Source organism: Aulonocara sp. 'chitande type north' Nkhata Bay, linkage group LG10, assembly GCF_057382095.1.
Source record: "Aulonocara sp. 'chitande type north' Nkhata Bay isolate Kocher_YH1m ecotype deep benthic linkage group LG10, A_spYH_male_GT1.1, whole genome shotgun sequence".
NCBI lineage: Eukaryota > Metazoa > Chordata > Actinopteri > Cichliformes > Cichlidae > Aulonocara > Aulonocara sp. 'chitande type north' Nkhata Bay.
In genome coordinates, this window is record NC_141353.1 from 21,314,455 (window position 1) to 21,334,621 (window position 20,167).

General features: G+C 39.7%; 2 protein-coding genes and 1 non-coding gene across 3 annotated transcripts; 1 reads left to right on the forward strand and 2 right to left on the reverse strand.

Annotated features, from left to right (window-relative positions):
- Positions 1-1,176: 1,176 nt before the first annotated feature.
- On the forward strand, positions 1,177-12,476 carry aifm5 (apoptosis inducing factor mitochondria associated 5). The gene is made up of 19 exons (XM_086309039.1): positions 1,177-1,480; positions 1,571-1,661; positions 3,056-3,165; positions 3,392-3,501; positions 3,584-3,628; positions 4,443-4,524; positions 4,791-4,903; positions 4,990-5,076; positions 5,247-5,338; positions 5,814-5,944; positions 7,741-7,856; positions 7,951-8,022; positions 8,801-8,864; positions 9,125-9,201; positions 9,313-9,430; positions 9,879-9,977; positions 10,192-10,267; positions 10,370-10,474; positions 11,910-12,476. Exons 1-19 carry the CDS (start codon positions 1,465-1,467, stop codon positions 11,941-11,943), a joined length of 1,638 nt encoding a protein of 545 aa, XP_086165165.1. The 5' UTR covers positions 1,177-1,464; the 3' UTR covers positions 11,944-12,476.
- A 1,758-nt stretch (positions 12,477-14,234) lies between these two features.
- On the reverse strand, positions 14,235-16,829 carry LOC147320832 (uncharacterized). Its single transcript, XM_086307516.1, has 2 exons — positions 16,518-16,829; positions 14,235-15,859 (listed from the first exon to the last, which is right to left on the reverse strand). Exons 1-2 carry the CDS (start codon positions 16,570-16,572, stop codon positions 15,378-15,380), a joined length of 537 nt encoding a protein of 178 aa, XP_086163642.1. The 5' UTR covers positions 16,573-16,829; the 3' UTR covers positions 14,235-15,377.
- Positions 16,830-17,292: 463 nt separating this feature from the next.
- Positions 17,293-17,364, reverse strand: trnaw-cca (transfer RNA tryptophan (anticodon CCA)). Its single transcript has one exon. It is a non-coding gene; the product is annotated as a tRNA-Trp (tRNA).
- Between the last annotated feature and the right edge of the window lie 2,803 nt (positions 17,365-20,167).

Here is a 20,167-nt window from a genome sequence, read left to right on the forward strand (position 1 = left end):
TTTTGTTGTTTTCTTTGTGAAATTGATTCATTTTACTCAGAAAATAAGTAAAATTCATTTCATTTTCTCTTATTATTCAGTCATTATTTTTAAGGTTTATTTGGAAAATTATTGAATCCAATTTGAGTTTTACTGAAAAAACAAGAAGATTTCATTTCTTTGTAATGGATATTTTAGGAAGTTTTTACTAAACCTTTGCCAGATAGTTAGTAAATTCAAAGTAATTTTTCTCAGAGACTTATTTCATATCAATTATTTTTTTTGGTAAAGTTGGGCAATTTCAACCTTCAGTTTGAGATTTTGACCCTAAATCCAACACATATTTACAGTTTAATTCTATTAATATCTACTTTTGTTTTCTATTTGAATTTAATTAACATTTTCTCTACATTTTACATAAATCTTTTGAAATTAAAATCTACTTAATTATTTCAAGTGTCACTTTGTTGCCATAACTTTTTTAAGTAACCTCTAGTCACAGTTTTTACAGTGTAGTTGAGCGGAGTTCACCTCACGCATGTCCAGTGCATACCTCAGTGGAAACACGCTTCATGAAAAGAGAGCATGAGACGCTTGTGTCACTGTGAGGTCACTGTTATATATCATATATTGTTTCTAGTCTCTGCCCTCTAACGCACATCACGCACACCAAGTGATAAACTCATAGCTGATAGTAAAGGGCCGTGGACACATAATGGTACGATTGCCTCTCAAGGACAACAACCCTGGCTTTCATAACTCACTTTCGCTTCATCTTTATGACATCTTTTCAGCAGTACTGTTAGGTCTGCTGAACAGTTCAGCAGCTCTACTAGCCCCACACACATATGTACACACACGCCAAGTTTTCCAACAACTGTGATCTCAACAATGTTAAAAAAAGAAACGTTTTGTGAAAGCCGAGTTGATGGCAAACTTGATGTTTGCACCGGATGTTCTTAATGAAATTCCTTGTGGCACATATGGGCGAAAATCTGATAGACGTGCAGCCTCATGTGTGAATGTGACCACAGTGCCTGACTTCAGTGTTTCTGCTTTAGAGTGAATTATAACCACCTGTGGTTGAGTAAGTGTTGCTTTGTCGCCCCTCCATTCAGCGTTCAGCCTCGTCAGCCTTTCTCTGTGCTGCCGTTGTAAAAAAACAAAAGAGCAGGGTCTCCTTTCTCTGCGACAATACGGCGGCTGAACATGAGCCGCCACAGTGCCCAAACTCTCCGCTCACTGCCTCACCGAAGACACTTTCCAGGGTGATTAGAGCCAAATCATCTACTTTTCACTGGACCAACTGGGATGCAGGTTGGGGATGGACTGGTTCCCTTGGAAATGGACTCCCATTGTTCATCTGCTGAGAGGAAAGCAAAGTGACGCAGGACTCAAATTGTTTCCACCTGAGCGTCTGAATAACCTTTAATGTCCCTGGGGTTCGCCTTGGTGTCTGCGAGCTCTTACAGCTGAATCACAGAGATGTCGACCAAGCCGTGTGAGTAGCCTCAGCAGAGTGGTGTCTGAAAGTAAACTGATGATCATTCATTTGATGACTCATTTATTTATTTATAATGTGTTTGGGCAGCCCGCGGAGAGCTCACGGACTCTGATTCAGAGAACCCATCAGAGGAGCTGACAGAGGTGGTTTGTCTGGAGTCAGACCTGCAGGATGGACAGTAAGGAGGGGATGGGGAACCTGCAAACATATGCCTTTGTGTTTTAACCACATAAACAGTTATTGCTATAAATTTTAAACTGGTCTCAGTGTGACATCTAAAACACTTGAATGATTTATAGCAGGGATGTCAAACAAAAGGGACAGGGACCAGAAACGGCCCGGCAAAGAGTCCAATCTATTTCGTTTTTGTTGTTGTTTTTTGTCCTCACAAAAATGGTTAATTTCTGTGAATAAACCCTTTTTTCTATTATTACTGGTCAGTCTGAGAAATTAGACTTTTTTTTTGTTATTTTCCACATTTATTTCTTACAATTTAAGCTCAAAGAGTCTTGCTCAGAGATTTCTTTCTTTGCTAAAGCAACATTTCTTGGCCTCTCTTTTTCTTAAATTAAGACATCTCATAACCTTCTTTTCTTTGACAGAAAGAGGAATTTTCCTTGGGGCTGAGCTGTATGTACCTCACAGTGTAAAACGCATTTGACCACAAAACCCCCTTTATTTAGATTATTTAGACACTCTGTGGGGTCTAAATGACAGTGGGGGTCCCAGTAGATGAAAGCTCCGGAGTGAATATATGTCTGTGCCATCTGGTCAAAACTGTAGATCAGACAGTGAATACCAGCCTCATAAACACGAGCCAGAGACACTGGGGCTATTGAACCTGTCTAAAACCCAACAATACTACGACAGTTTTAGTGAAAATACTACCAGGAGGCCTTGTCATTGATTGTACCCCGTCAAAAACTCCCCAAGGTTGCAGTTTTATCAAAAAAATACAGCCTCTGCGGGAACAGGGGAGGGGTAAGGCATCAACAAAGTGAGTACAGTTTATAAGGAGGATAACACGACCACCTTGTCTCTGGCTGAACTGAAGCTCTGGTTTTCAGACTTTTTCTGGCACACCACACTTCAGAATCAGCAAAAGGTTGATGGCCCACAGACTACAGTTTTCATCGGGCACTTTTTTTTAAAAATAAAAAAGCCCAAAGTATTCAAAAAATATTTATGCCCAAAATGGTAACTTTATGTAATTTGATTACATGTAAATTTTTGTGCATAATTTTGTTGTATAAATTCAATCTAAAACATTACATTTAATCTAATCTGGTCAACTAACTTACTTGATAGGTGTGCATTCAGTTTATACCCATTAATGATGAATTATTTTAATACATAAACCTTTGATTTTATACATTTCAGGTGCATTTTACTTAAAAAAATATTTTTTTCAGTCCAGATAAAGCCATCCCTGCAGACACGACGCTTCCACGGCTGGAGGAAAAGACCAAGTTGAAGTGTTAAACAAGCTTAGATGTACAAACAATGAAATTTATCTTATTCTAAAAAATTAAAAACCTCTCTCTCTGTGTGTGTGTGTGTCTGTTATCTCAGGATGATGGAAGTTGAAGTCGGACATCACGGTGTGCTGCTGACGCGCAGTGGGGGTAAATACAGCGCCATTGGGAACCAGTGTACACACTACGGCGCTCCACTTAGCAAAGGTATGAAGACAGGAAGTCTGAAGAGGAATTTCTGTGACATAGATGTATTTCAGTCTTGAGTCAAGTCTGGGTGCTTGTGTGGGCAGAAAAGTGTCATTTAAGGAAATTTATCTTGTCTGTGCACACTGTAAGGTATCAGACTGGTCTGAGCTTCATATGTGTTTCTTATGTTTTAATAATTTGTCTTCATCTTGTATTTTTCTTGTGCGCATCTTTGTGTGTTCAGGTTTTATTTCGGGGAACAGAGTGCGCTGCCCGTGGCACGGCTCCTGTTTCAATGTCCACACAGGCGATCTCGAGGAATACCCCGGCATCGACTGTCTACCTTGCCACAAAGTATGAACCGGAGAGACAGATTGATACAAAGCTTATGAGCACATTTGCTGTTGTTTAAATGTTTTTATTTTCGCTTTTGAAGGTCCATATTCAAAACAGCAAAGTGTATGTGTCCATAAATAAAAAGGTAAGTAGGTTACCTTTTCTGTTTTAGTAATATGAGGCCATTTTAATCTCCTGGTATCGATCTCTTCAGCGAGGAAAGAAGGCCATACACAACTAATTCTGAAAACCTTTGTCACTGAACACAGCTCCCCGCTGCATTCATGAACACTAGTTAAAACCCAGCTACAGGAAAGAGAGGCTGAAATTATTGCCAGGGAGTAACTGTTGGAGGGAGAACCTGGATTTTTATGGTGGAGGCGATAAACACCAGTTGATGACCTGACTTCAACATAGCAGACTCCTGGTACTTCTGCAACCCAAATCTGTGACCCACTGAAACAGTTAGCACATTACAAAACTTAACAAAAGAGGACCTTTGCAGTTGAAAACACAGATTAATCAAAAATGGGGAGCATATTGCTTTAAAAACTAAAACAGTTGGGCCCCAAACACTTATCATTTTGTTGTTTTTAAAAAAATAGGATGCTACAGAGTGGAATTTCCCTGCTTTTCTTAAGTGTGACGTGTCAATAAATTCATACTGAGCACATTTTCCCCTTAAAAATCATTAAAATATCAAGTTTTATCTTTTTAGTTCATCACTGACACAAACTCTTATGCTTTATTTTGATTCACATTTTTGTAAACTGGTTTGTAGCTGAAAGTTGCAGTGAACAAATGCACTGAAGGGCTGTCTCATGTGACTGGCTGATTTGATTTGAACCTAAGAAAGCAACCGTGAGTGTATTTTTAGGCAACTGAAATAATTTTCTGTTTGTAAATATCACTGTTGGTACCTACTGATGACCTGACCACGTGTTTGATCCATGATTCAGACTCTCAGGCAGGAGAAAAGGATAAAGCGTATGGGCACTGCAGTCCCAGGAGTTACTCACACTGTTCTGCTGCTGGGAGGAGGTGAGTGTGGACCAATATGTGTGTGTGGTTGTGTGGCTTCAATAGGGCACTTAACTGGCATCTTCCACCATGTCCTCTCAACAAATAAGTAAATGTAACAATTTTGCCTTGGGATTTGAGTAAATGTGTCAGGAAAATGAGCCGCTTCTCTGATCCTGCAAAAAAAGTACATGTATGCTGTACATGGATACGTGCAGGTATTAGACTGCGTTGCCTCTGATTTGCTTCCTTTGCGTGTGTGTGTGTGTTGTTTTGTGTAAGTGTAGGAGCCGCTTCACTCAGTTGTGCTGAGACGCTGCGGCAGGAAAACTTTGGTGGCAGGATCATCATGGTGACCAGAGAAGACCTCCTACCTTACGACAAAACACGTCTGAGCAAGGTTCAGCACAGCGAATAACTCGACACAAACACATGAAAGTCTCTATGAATTTTCTTCACTTCACTGGAGTTTTGCTGATTTCACAGGTGATGAACGTGGAGAGCGACAGCATCCTGATGAGGAGGATGGAGTTTTTCCATCAGTATGACATAGAGGTGTGGCTCAGGAAAGAAGTGAGTACTTCCTGTATGACAACATCCTGCATGTGCTTGCATCTGTGTTTTATCTCATAGACATTGTGACCTTGAGGTAAATCTTCATCCGGACAGCAACACATGTGGGAATGACTTGCTATCTATGTGATTGAGTCATGCTTTGAAACTGGTTGCTGATGTGTTTGCAGGCGCTTTCCGTGGACACAGACAAGAAGACGGTCACATTTGATGATGGTTCAGTCCAGAGCTACGACCAACTCCTCATTTCAACTGGCTGCAGGTACAGACAACCTCACAAATATGTGTACAAACACATACTTGGCTCCAGCACAAACACCTTCTCTGGCCTCAGGCAGGCATCAATTATTCCCCAACTAAAATATTATTGTTAGTGTCCTCTCAGTTTTATTATATATTTTTAAGTCTGCACATTTGATGGAAAAGTTTAAATAAGAAAAATATTATAATTCACTTTTACGATAAAACTAAGGAGACTTTATTAAGCTGAGTCTCAGAGTAACACCACCTTTTCTGAAAAAGCTGGGTTGCTGCATAAAAGGTACCTAAAACAGCATGCAGAGGTCGGCAAATCTCATAAACCCACAGTAGAAGATAGAAAACACATCAAAAGTTTAAAACGAGAAAATTTACCGCTTTGAGATATAATTAGTCGTTTCAAAAAATCTGTGAAAGGATCATGGAGCATCCACTTTACTTTACAACAGAGTGAGTTGCTTCTGATCCCTGTCCTTTAGAGCAAAGGGTCTGGATGTTCCTGGCATGAACTTGGGGAATATCAAGATGTTGGAGACGCCAGAGGACGCCCGGCAAATCCACGCAGCCTGTACGGGCTCCGATGTTGTCCTCGTGGGAACCTCATTTGTTGGTACTGATTACTATGGTTTAGAGCTGGGCGATAGAACGATAACTATATGTATTGCGAAATAACTTTTTCTCGATAGAAAAGTTAAACTATTGTGATAGGCCTCATCTCTCTTGTCCTCTTAAAAAAAAAAGAGGAACAGCCAATCCAAATTAACTAGCGCAGAGCCGAACCAATCACAGCCGCAGCGTCACGTCACGTGACTTGTTACGTACAGCACAAGTGCCAAGCCGCACATGTGTATTTGTTTTGGAAAGCAGCCAGCTGCCGTGCCGCCCGGGTAATGGAGGAAATGAGTGTGCTGACTAGAGAAAAATCAACCGAGAGCGTGACCGAAGGTTACCGAAGAGAAAACAGATGATGGTTCCAATGCAGGTGTTCTGGGAATCCATCCTACCTGACAAACCATCCTACCTGTTGTTTCTACGCATGCGCACAACACGAAATTCAGTGGCGTCCTACCTTTGTGAATATAAGCTAGAAGCATAATTTTACAGCTAGAATTCAGTGGCAAATCATCTTACCTTTGTTAATAAGAGCTAGAAACATACTCTGACGGGTATAAATACGTGTCAAACCATGCTACCTTTCTGAATGTGACCTACAAGCATACTTTAATGGGTAAAATGAAGTGGCAAACCATCCTGGCTTTATGAATGTGAGCTACAAGCATACTCTGATAGGCAAAGTTAAGTGGCAAACTGTCATACCTACTTACATTTGTGCTGGAATTACTATGACAGCAGAAATGTGCATAAACTACTTACGGTAGGACGTTTTGCCAAAGTAGGACGTTTTGTCAGAACACCGGAGAGATTGTTGTACGGAAGAGCCATAGAAGTTCCGTAGTGTGACGGTATTTCGGCTATTTCAAGTCTGACAAAAAACAGAGTAGCGCGCACTGTTAATTGTGCCGAAAGCAAGTCTGGAAATACAATAAACCGGTGCATGCTCAATCTCTGACTGGAAGCTCTAATTCGTCATTCGGCTTTTGTCAGACTAAAGTAACTGTTAAAACTGTTTGAAAAGCTCAGCTATACAACAAGGAGAGATTGAGAATTTCCTTTTAGTTCTCAGTTTATTTGATATTGACAAAAGTTAGTCAGTTTTGTCTGTTCTTCTGTAAAACAAACTAAGATTTATTTTTAGAATTAATATTTTGTTTCTAAGTGGAATTGACAATTTAGTCTGTTTCGTTTGTTCTATTTTGGAACTTAAACGCTTTAGCGGCTGCCTTTTGTGTAGTTTGCAATATTTGCCTTTATTTATCTGAAAAAGTCTCATGTTCCTTAAGTACATCTACCCTGTTGAACTTATTATGGGAAATAAATATTTAAATCAAAACAAGCTGCTGATTATTTCACATTTTACTTGTGAGCAACGGCACATTTAAATCTTACAAATATAGTTATTTGGCTTATATCGTGATAGATATCGTTATCGCCTGAAATGAAAAAAACATATCGTGATATGAAAAAATCTTATATCGCCCAGCTCTACTATAGTTACTATGTGCACATTTGTATTGCCTGGATTTGTGTAGAAAACAAAGCTAGTGGAATTATATGCTTTAACTGTGAAAACTTCCTTTTTTCCTTTCTTCCCTATTTTTATATAGACCCAAAAGCCTACAAAAGAGAGGAAAATAAAAAATTTAGTTTACAGCATCAACATCTTTTAGCTTTATTTTTCTCTTTTTTTCTTTGTCTTTTTGTTCGCATCATATGTCAAATATTAAGTAAAATATATTATTCACACTGATATTCGCTCCAGCACCTACAATTACATGTTGCTTTCAGGCATGGAGGTGGCATCTTACTTGACAGACAAAGCCTCCAGTATCACAGTGATAGGCAGCAGTGAAATGCCGTACCAAAATACATTAGGTCCTGAAATCGGCAAACTCACCATGACGGTAAGAAAGATGAAGAGATTGAGATGTACGTGTTATTCCCTGACAGTAGTTCATCTCCAGCTTACCTGTTTGTTGTTCACTCTTGTTTCTGTAGATGCTGATTGAGAGAAATGTGAAATTCTACATGAATGATAGCGTGACAGAGATCCGAGGTGTGAATGGCAAGGTAAAGTGAGGAGATAAACTTCATTCCAGTGTCACGATTTGCACTGGCAGAACATGTGGATGGAGAAAGAGGACCCAAATGCAGACACTTGGAACAAAACTATAATATAACAAAAGGCGAGCCGTTTATTTGAGGTTGGGAAAAGGTACAAAACAAAAGGCAGATGCACACTGAGGCGAAACTAGAACTAAACTGGGAAAAACTAAATGCTAAACACAACAGACAAAGAACAAAACCTTGAACATGACAAAAACCTGGAAACATGGAGGCATGACGAGAACTCAACAGATGACCTGACAAGGAATCAATGAAAACACACAAAATGCACACTGGAGGTGATCAGGGGAAGTGGAAACACATGGGTGACAGCTGATTAGAATAAACATATTGATGCCACAGGGGAAGTGAAACTAAACACAACGAACACGGGACACCAAACCTCTTCAAAATAAAACGAGAAACATAATGAGATGCAGACATGAAACGCATGAAGAGCGACGGAAACTTAAACAGAGGCATGAAGACACAAGGGAAATCTAATAAACAATGAACTATAACAGGGCATCATAGGCAAAAAAGAAATGAACTTAGATAAGCTAATGAACTTAAACATAAACCATAAACATCAAAATATATTAAGACTCAAAAGGCTGGGTCAAATGGCCCAGGATTGTGACGCCTAGTTTTAGATAAGAATATCAGCAGTTTTATCTTCAGTAATGAAAAAAAAAATACTAACACTGAGTTCTTCCTGTCACATTCTGTTTTATTCCTCAAGGTGAAGGAGGTTGTGCTGAAAAGTGGAAAAGTTATCCCAGCTGAAGTTTTGATTGTAGGTATTGGTAAGTGGAAACATATCAGAGTCTTTTATGAGTCTTTTATTAAGCAACACAGAATTCTTGAAAGCTTTTATAATCAGAATCAGAATCAGAATCAGAATACTTTATTAATCCCGAAGGAATATATGTATATATTCACTTAAATTACTGTTGCCAGCATATTGTAAATATGTCTGATGTTAATGTTAAATGACTTGTTGAAATTGTATACAAATAACTGAGTGAAATGACCTGATTAACTGCTCCTATTTTTCCTCCATTAGGCACCATGCCGAACTCAGAGTACCTAAAGGACAGTAAAATACAGATGACCTCAAAAAACTTTGTAAAGGTCGACAAGGTCAGCGGTTCACCCGATTATCTACAGCACATAAGCCTGACTTGTACTTTTTCCCCAAACTTGTGCTTTGGAACATTGATCATCAGTTCTCTGTGTGTATCCCTCCTGCAGTACATGCACACCAATGTCCCCGATGTCTTCTGTGGTGGTGATCTGGCCATGTTCCCACTGGCCATTGCTAAAAACAGGATGGTTAACATTGGACACTGGCAGATGGCACAAGCACAGGGTGAAGCAGGAAACATATAGACTTAACTGGAAAGTTTCACAAAGAGACTTTGATGCACAAAATCAATGTTTGACATTTACCATGGGAAGCACAAAAGCTGTTAAAATGTCATCTATGGGAAGCGGGACTAAATTCACGAGAATTCTGGGTCAATTTATATTACTTAAAGCTCCAAAACTGACATCAACACTGTCAACCTTACCTTTGCTCTCTCCTTCAGGCTGGAGTGTTTACTAAGCATTCTGATGAATACAAACAATAACAAATTAAATATCAATTTGCATATATACATTTTAATTTGTATAATTTTTGCTATTGCTTAAAAATTTATGGTGCTATTGATTCATGGTCTCAAAAACTCATGTATAAAATATGATACACTGGGTGTTACAGGGTAAAATCCCATATATGTCATTTACATGTTAAACTTTTTTGTGTGTGTGTTAAGGGAGAATAGTAGCTCTGAACATGCTAAACAAAACAACTGAACTGAACTCAGTCCCTTTCTACTGGACTGTCCTTGTGGGTAAGACCATCCGATACACAGGTGGGTATACACACACACGTAAATATTTACTGGCACACAAAAAATCAGGTGTCTTATTATCATTATTCATGTGAAGTTATTACATCTTTCTTTTCAGTCTTTGCCATCCAAACTGTTTATTTTACTGCCTGAAAACACTGTAGATAAACCCTCTGTGATAGATTTCATATGTTTCTGCATGCCATTGTTGAATGTTTGCTTTGGCTGTGTGCAGGCTATGGGGAGGGATACACTGAGCTCGTGATAAAAGGACAGTTTGAGGACAGGAAGTTCCTCGCATTGTACATTAAGTAAGTTGTTGTTGTTAAAACTGTATTCAACTGTGATAGAAAAAATGTAACCATTAAATAAATACCCAGATGTGTATGTTTGGAATGTTTTTTTCCCTGTAGGGATGAGGAGGTCATAGCAGCAGCTGGCCTGAACTTTGATCCAGCAGTGTCGGCAGTAGCTGAGAGACTCGCAACAGGAAAAGTCATCACAAAAGACGAGGCCCAGTATGTAAAATCGTTCAGTTTGTTTTACACTTTGTTTCTATATTCCCATCTTCTGATTATTTTAGTCAAACTGAATCTGAACAATATGACTCCAGAGAGACAATGTAGAGAGATTTATTTTTGTGAAAAATGAGCCATGTTTCTTACCTAGAGGTTGGTGGAGTCCAAAAAAAGATCTAACAGAGTTTCATTGTTTAAGTTAGACACCACAGGTGGTCAGGAACATGACTTCAAAGCTGTTTTGAGACATGATGTCCAGACATTGTTCGGATAATCAAGCCATTGCCTTGTTTCAAGCTGGCCTTTATTACACGTAGCATTCAAAAGAGATTCAGACAAGTTCTAACTAAACAAATACTTTTGTCTCTGGTGATGCCTGGGATCTGGGTAGAACATGAATGCTTCTCACATGGGCTCAATCAAACTTTTCATAGGCTTTGTAAAAATCTCAGATCACTAAAATTTGAAAACAGTTTTTCATGGCATCATTAGAGACGTCCCTGCATAGGTCAGTGTCTTTTTTGCCCATGATATCATCTTGTTTTGAAACCAAACATGATGAATGAGGTGCATTTCTGACTAAGAAATATGGAACACACTTGTTAGCTAGGAGCATCTTAATTTCAAAATACAGCATATCCTGTTTAACACTCAGAAAAAATGTTTCCTGAGACCCTGCTACTTCTAGCAGCAGTCACATCATCAATAAACAGATGATCTGGCAGCCATACATGCCCATGCCCTAACCCTGTCACCATGTTTCAAGTTAATCTTGGTTTCATCTGTCCAAACATTATATTAGAGCTGCATCTTCTCTTTGCATGTTTTCTGGTAAAGTCTGATCTGACCTGCTTGTTGCAAACGCGCTGTGTTTCCATTCTTGAAGGCATCTCTTGATTGTTGACCATAACAATGATACCTCCTGAAGAGTATTCTTGACTTTTAAATGCTGAATGTTGTGAAGTTGCTTTACATAGCCTCCATCATCCTGCACTTACAGTTTTAAGAATGAGCTAGAATGGTCATTCAGCCACTCCTAATTTTTTTTGGTTTTTCAATCTAATGATGACTCACTCGCTCACTTGCTTTGGTATCTCTCTGGACCTCATATTGGGACTTCCAGGAAGACGTTGTTTCTGCTTAATTTCTGAATGAATAGCAAGAGAACAGACCTTCAAGGTCATATAAGCACCTGACAGTCATCTGTCCAATTAACTTTCTGAAAAAAAGGGAGCTTTGTATAAAAAAGGTTTTAAAAATGGATGTATCTATTGCAATACTTTTGTTAAACATCTTGAATTAAAGCTGAAAGTCAGCACATCGCATGGTGATTGATTTAAAATTCACCGTGCTGGTGAATGGAGGCAGAATTACACAAGATAAGTGGAAATCTACATAAAAGCATTTTTTGAAATATTTTTTCTCTCTCTGATAGATCAGACGACCTGAGCTGGCTGCAGCTGTCCTGATATTCAGCTCCTTACACTCGTCTGTCCAATGTTCGTTCCTCCATATGTCTCTTCTTCAGCACGGCTCACAAAAAGGACCAGGGGGAGTTTGGAAATGTGGATTGAAACTTTTCAGTCGGAAGAGACAAACTTCACTTGCGGAGGGAAGGAGCACCAAACACAGTGAAAGCTGCAGTAACAGCTCAGCATCTAATACGGGCTGTGTGGAAGTGCATACCATGCATTCAGTGCTCATGTGAGGGGGAGTCCAAATGTCAACAACAGATACCTCAAAAAGATGCAGCTTATAGGTCTTCTTTTTTAAATCTAATTTTTTTGTCATTAATTTAACAGATTTTTTATTTTATTTCATGGATTTATGTCTCCAGGAGTGTTTCAGTAACAGTCCAGAGACATCGCTGTTTAAGATGCCTCAGTATGTTCTCTGCTGTTAGTATTTAAAGCTCACTTTTACTTGGATGGGGCAGCTGGAAAAACATAAGTGACCTTAATGCCCACTACATCCGCGTTCGTGGTCCGGTCAGTGAGTTGGGGGGGGGGGGGGGGGGGGGGGATTAGGAAAACAGAGGCAGCAGTGTTCAGCTCTTTGAAACAGAGATGCTGAAACAGGCAATGGTAACAAAATACACCAACAGCAAACAATAGGCCTGCAGCAAACAACGAACAAAAGCACTGCACAACAGAAATGCTGCGTTTCTCTCTCTCCCCCCGCCTCAATCGCTCTGCTGCTATCTTTAATTCACACCTCAGCTTTTACTGTTCGCTCTCAGCAGGATGCCTCAGTTCACCCAGGACCTTTCAGGGCCAGATCCAGTTAGTAGTACCAGTAGTGATATTTTAGGTGGTAGTAGGTGGTAATGGCTTTTTTTTCTCTCTGTACTAATGTTGCCTGTCAAAGATTTAGTTTTTTTTTTTCTTTGCAAAGGGCAGGCTAAACAGTTTTTTTTATTAGCATTTGAATTGAAACTTGTTGCTTGCCATTTTAATAAAATTGAAGCTCTTATCTTATGTAAGAGAAATAAAAATTGGCTAATTGTGCAAACCTAAATACAATGAAAATCAAACTCTGGTGATGCAGGGGGAAAATGGCTAATTTTACAGAGAATTATGGATAGAGCAGGTGTATTTCATTGCACAGGAGATGACTGACTCCTGTGATATTCAAGTTACCTCATTTCTGTATGTACAATGCATTTACAGTATAATGCTGTAAATTCACAGGAACCCAGTCACTCTGTAACAACGAGTAATCTATGATATCCTCGGTATAAGAACATTATTAGATTTGTTTTCTTGAGGTGACAAGAAGAAGACACATTGATGATCAGCCCTCTTGTTAGTAACAGCGTTGTTATCGTTTCAAAGTGATTCTTGATGCCAAGAGTAAGAATAAAAGTGAAGTACTTGTCATTTAAACATTTTTGTCTTGTTTTCAACTTTGAATTAAAAAAAAACTCAGGCATATCAGTTTGGTCTCTGTTGTATTTAGTGACTCATGAGAACATATGATTCACTCAGAGAGGGACTGTTCTGACATCTATTGTCCACCAGTGGTAGTGTTCCTACACAGAGTGGACAGAAACAGGAAGTAATCTGTCCCACTTCATAAATGTACACCTATAATTACACTTAATTCTTTATGCGATTTGAAGGACATTTAAGATGTTGTATGTTACTGCATTTGCTCATCAAACATCTTAGAGACAGTAAAAGATCTATAGCACAAAGAGCCTTAAGCTGCATCCACACATGAAGTGATTTCGAGTTATGTGGTGACCAGAAACCTTTGAAAGCCAATGAAACTTGGTAGCAATTGCAGGTTTTAAGAACCCCCCCCCCCCCCCCCCCCCCCACTAGTGACACAAAGTGGGCATGTCCCGAGATAAACTTCTATGCAAGCAACGGTGATAGCACAGGGTACCTATGATACACATATGACAGGGTAGTAAAGAACATTAGATCAAGGGTGTCAAACATAAGGCCCGCAGGCCAGGATTAGACCAGCAAAGACTCTAATTTGGCCCACTAGACAACTATAGAACTATAGAAATGTATGTTTTTTGTATGCTAAACGTCTTCACATTGACACAAAGGGGAGTGTCTGGCCCACTTATGGCCAAATTGGTTTGTATGTGATGCAACATGCAAAATCAGTTTGACATCCTTTCATTAGAGGATTGACAAATGATAGGGTGGTAAATACATTATAGGGTTACCTAGGCAACCACAACCTGGAACGTCTACTAGTAGCCAAACATCTGTGTCAAAGTGATGCTTTACAGACAAACTGCTTCCTGTGTGGACGGGGAGACATCATACTATAATTAGTTTATGCATATGTATGGATGTATGTTTGCATGTTCCCTATTTCCTCCTGGGGGAGTGGAGCCATCTTGATGAAACTTTGCATAAACATTGCTTAGGGAACTGCGAGTGCCAGCATCTATTATGCATATACAAACATTTTCCAAAAATCACATATACTGTTAAGAAAAAATTTAATGAACACTTTATATTTAGACTACAGCATCAAGTCAAACTTCTAGAATATTGATCTGTTCAATTAAGTAATTGAAGGGGTTGTTAATATGTTTTAGCTGCTTTGACGAAATTAACAGCAGGTGGGACAACAATGAGACAAGCCCCAAAACAGGAATGATTTTACAGGTGGAAGCCACTAACATTTTTTTCCCTTCTCATCTTTTCTGATTTTTTTTCAGTAGTTTGGCATTCGCATAGCTCATATATGTATGTATATTTGTATGATCTTTATCTGCTGCATGTAGCGTGGTGATTTTCTTGTCTGCATAATTGTGGCTATAAAGTTCAAATGTGATAAACAGACACCCACTGCCATTTATCAGTAAGGGGTTTAGTGTTACACAGTTAACAGTTTAGAGGAGCAACAAAGAGAAATAATGAGTTCAGGACTTTGCACATTAAATTGTTGCTCCATCGTGTCACCAACAAGCTTTTTACTGTGTTTACTGTATTGTGCTTAGACTGACAGCAGAGCAGCGCTTTGTTACAGTCACATTGCCACCCCCTCTCTGCTGGACATCTTTCTTTGTGGTTCTCATGCTGTAATGGATCAGCCCCCCTTCACTTCACTGACAGATGTGAGTTGGGTTCATGTTATGTGATCCCGACCGGGTTTTTGCCCTGAAAGATCAACTCAACTTCTTAAGGTGTGCTCAGCAGGAGGCGTTCTTGTCGTGAAAGCTGTGGCATTGTGGTTATGTACTTTGAACCTAAGCATTTCTGTTGGGGCGTTTTAAAGGGTGTTCAGCTGCTCAGTTTCTCTTTGGTCCAGTGTCTTAACAGCACCCTAGGATCTTTACTTTGTGTCTCACACTGCATAAATCTATTTTAAACTGTGAACAAATAAATCCCGAGGCCACTAACAGCATAAGGCTCTCTTTTGCTTCTTTAATTCAGTGTCTGCTCAGCTGCAGTAATGACGCAGCCTCCTGCTGGTCACATTTAGCTGGAACCTTTTTCTCTTTAGGAAAAGTCTGTCTTAAGGCGTCCTGGGTTTCTTTTAACAGAGCCTCTCTGTGTGCAATGTACCGCTGCCGCCTGTTGGCCCTGTACTGCTCCAGTCTCTTTGCCTCAGCCTGGGGATCCTGCAGCACTCCCTCCCACCTCAGGCTGAGAGTCTGAGCTGGGAGAGAGTGCTGCGGGACATTGAGCACTGTCACGTATCCCTGAGCAGTATCTCCGTTTCCATCGCTTTTATGGTTCTCTGTCAGCGTGGCTGGAGAGTCCTTGCGGTGATTTTTCCTCTTTCGTTCTCGTTTCTTCTTAGTGGAGGCTCTGATCTTGGGAACCTGGTCTTGGGACTGACCCGGACTCTGAGGAGGCACAAGGGCCAGCGGCAAGATGTCAGGAGGCAAAGATACAGCCAGAAGTTTCTCTGTAGGGAAGCATTATAAACATGTAGGGAAACTAGCAAACAAAACTGAGGCTTCCTATTACTAATGACTTCCTATGGAGATTAAGGACTTTTGGCTTGGGTTACAGTAGAGAGCTATGATAGGTTTAATGAGGAGGCACGGGGTCGATTCTCTAACGACCTATTCAAGTGATTTGAGGGATGAAACATGAGGGTCAGATGTTTTTCCATGCCTTTTCTTTTTTTTTTCCTCTGTAGCATGACCAATAATAAATCAATGCTGTGCTGTGAGAGTTTCAAGAGCTTTTTATTAGGTCACAGTTTATCATTTCAGAATGGTTTCTGTACTAGCTGGTAGCATGGACTCCATCAGAAACATACATTTCATGGTCTGCTTCTAATATCCTTTCAATAACAAAAAATGTGGCACTGTAATTTAATTTCCTCTCCTCTAACGTGCCCTCGAGGCACAAATCTAATTTTCAGTGCTTTTCAGCACGAGGACTTCATTTTTCTAGATTTTGAGGTTGTCTTTGATTCAGAGATAGGCAGGTAGATCCATCACATATTCTTTTCATAAACTTTCAGTGTAGTGATTTTACTAGTTAAGGGAAAACACATAATATTATATATGAATCAGAACTTGAGTTCCACTGATAAAAAAAAGAGAATAAAATACCTGCATTTTCACAGTTGGAAACAATGCCTTTGTTTCTTTTCTTCTTTGTCTGCATACTGGTGTCTCAGTGCCGATGAGTAGGTCTGCTCACGCCAAACCAACTGATGAACAGGATAAAATTCTTCTTAGATTATTCTTCTTACTCACTGCAGGCAAGAAACCTCGGTGGAAACAAGTAGCCTGTCAGCAGCTGCCCTTCAATCTTATTTATTTAAAACAAATACGTTTTCTACAAACGGGGGGAGATGGGCTAAGTACTGCGAGCTGCAGAGCTACCTTTTGTGCCTCACAATCACGCTACACCGCCAAGTTGCCAAGTGACGCCTCTCCATGGCAACAGGACACACCTTCCCAGAGAAGAATGTCTTCGGGTCTCGTCGACACGTCAAACGAAGTAAGCCGAATTCGAGCTGCACTGTTCGTCTTTGTTCTGTGATCCTGACCGTGCTGCCAGCTGCCAGTGAATCAATCACTTTGACAATGAAGACATTTTAGAAACAGAAGGATGAACCTCATAGACTTTATTTGTTTAGCTGTTTTTATCTGACGCATTAAGTTTGCTGTTGATTTGGGAACCACGAGAAAGTTGATGGGAATCACGGGAAATCATGAGAAAGTTGAAATTGAAAACAAGTCTTATTTTTGTCTTCTGGGGAATACAGTGACTTGCATGAAGCGCGAATAGGAAACCAGTGACAGACAGGTATTCTGTATTTGAAATCGGTACGTTACACACATCATGAATAATGTGATTGTTGCCCAGGGTTAAAGCAGTTGACCCCGACGTGATTTGAACACGCAACCTTCTGATCTGGAGTCAGACGCGCTACCGTTGCGCCACGAGGTCTGTACTGTGCAACAACCAGGTTAAAAAAAATAAAACACTGAAAGAGCTACGAGCCTCTGGGCAGTGACATAATCTTTAAAAAATAGTTTCTATTTTCAAAATCAAAAGAAAAAAACTTTGTCATTGTGATTATTTAAGTTTATAAAAAGCTGGAAAGTAAAAAAAAAAGTGTTTTAATCATGTTTAAGGGACTGAATGCCATCTGTAAAACTTTCGTCCTTCACACTCCTGCATGGGGATTTCAAAGCACTTCCACTGCATGCTGTGTGGTATTTTCTAGGGAGTTTCCATCCTTTTCCTGTTCCACAGAGTCGTGATCACCACTGGTTCCTTGTACTGCACACACATCTGCCTTTTCCCGTAATTATTAAGTGTTACATGCACTTTAACCTTCCTATTAATTTCCAAGTAGCTAATTTTGGCCCCCGGGCGCTATGCTTGGTCTGCTCTTAAACGCTAAACGCAGCAGTGCTAAAAATAGACTCAGTGCTGGATTTCAAGCGGGTCTGTCCTGGTTCTGCATTTCCCCCACATATCTGTGATCTTCCAACAAGAACTACAGGAGGAAAAGGGACAAACCATCTGCTGAGTCACAGAGGACACGTAGCATTTATGCATGCAGTGGTGACAAAGTTCAGAGTGAGACGCGATAGAAAGGTTTTTAAAGTCCTCTTTTTCCAAACGACACTGTTGGAACTGTCAAAAATAAAAACACTTTTAAAAAAACAGGATTGCATAAATGAGCAAGCAAAACTGATAAATCATGGGCAAAACAACAAAAGAGATCAAGTTTCCACAGCTAAACACATGAAACACGTGAACCACCTTTGACCCAGAATATTACATTTTCCACTTCTAGGTCATGTGACTGTGTTACATTTCATGCGTTTTGACCCATGCCTCTGTCACGTCTTGCGCTGGTGTGCTTACACTCTGGCTGCGGTGGAGGAAGATGTGACTCGCGTGCTTCTCCATCTGGTGCAGACATAATTACACAAACAGATTTTTACATGCAGTAAGTGCACTGGCATCTGCTTGTGAGGCCACTGTCAACAACAGCTCAAGTGCTTTTACAAACATGACAAGTTAGATTTTTTTTGAAGGTGCATTAAATAAATCACAATCCTGTAACAGTAGGTGTTTTACAGATGAGAGTTCATTACTGGTATTCCCCCAGGCACTCTAGACATGTATAGCAGTTTTCAGAGAGCACTTAGATCATTTTATATGCTGAACAGGGTTATTCTGTGTTAAATATATATCTGGGCTGGATTTCTACCTAAAATAATTATTTATGGCATACTCAACACTGGGAGTGGCACAGTAGATTGGCTTTTCTTTGTTTCCAATGCTGATAGCATTTCCCAAAAAATATCTGAGTGGTAGGTCACTATGGTCTTGTAGGAACTCATGAAGAATTTGGGAATTTACAGGGGTCAAAATCATCTTAATACACCTTACTCATATTCTGTGGGAAACGCTGTTCTAAAAATATTCATGAAAAAGGAAGAAGACATTTGAAAGTGGCCTTGTGAGGATTTGCTGCGTGTCCTCAGTGTGTCAGGTGACAGTGAGGAAGCAGCTTTTCAAACTGCACCAACCTTAAAGCTGCAGAGTGACAAGCCCAGGTTCACGGGAGGGAGACAGAAAGAAGCAAGGACTGAGAAGCAGTCACTGCTGCGTGAGCGTCTGTGTGCGTCAGCACTGAGAGGGTAACTAATTCATCTCGACCTGCTGATGTCTCCGGAGGCCTCTTGCAGACTCGTATTAATAGAACAACAGCACAACTTTTGTGCAAATAGTTGTCTGTCAAAAGTGGAATCCTGCTTAATCAGCACTAACACTGAATTGTTCACATTTCGACGGGTCATGATTCCTGTTCTTCCAGAGAGTTAAACTGAGGCAGAAGTGTAGCATAGCTTTTAAATCTTTTTTTTCTCCAATATGAGAATAGTTCCTGCACAACAAGGTTTGTGGATTTATTGGGGTAATCGGGCTTCTGGAAAGAGACGCTGCTTTTAAATGTATTTTTGTTGCATTGAGCAGAACAAGGCATGTGCTCTCCGGTTCCACTATATCCAAGAGAAGACACAAAAACTGGGAATCTCAAACCAACAAAATCTGGGATCAACAGTCCTGCCAGTCAGGGGGGAAGAAAGGTTTTTAGGTAAACTTTAAACTTATGGTAAGTGCTTATCAAATTATGCTTTTTATAAAAATGTGATAGCATTTCATAACACAGCCCATTAGGAATTAAATGGAATTTCACTGTATTTTGTTCTGAAATTACAGAGCAATGATATTTAACAGTATATTTTACATTACAATAAAAGGGTAGCAATTCAAGTTTTTACAGGAAAGAAAAAAATAGTTAAACTATAGGTAATTTTAAGTCGTGCACAAGTTCTAGGTAATTTGGTGGAAAACCCAAACAACGTTTCTCCATCTGTAAATTTTGCATTATGACGTATTACCCGCTGCCAAGTATTCATAGGTAATTAGTAATTATATTGTTATTTCTAAAAGGGAATTACACCGTTAGTCACAGACCAGAAAAAAACTGCCTGAAGTTTCAATAACTGTCGTGTCGAGTGCAAAAAGAAATGTGATGATTTTGAGCATCAAATGAGAGGACTTCGTCATTTACTGTCCTAATTGGGTCTTTTTGTTTGTAATTAAACACATTAAACAATTAATTCATCATTGCACTATTTCCAATAACCTATTAGCTGCACTGTCATATGGAATCCGCCCACTCAACAAACAGTAGTAAATGCATAAGTAATGATAATCTAATGGAAAG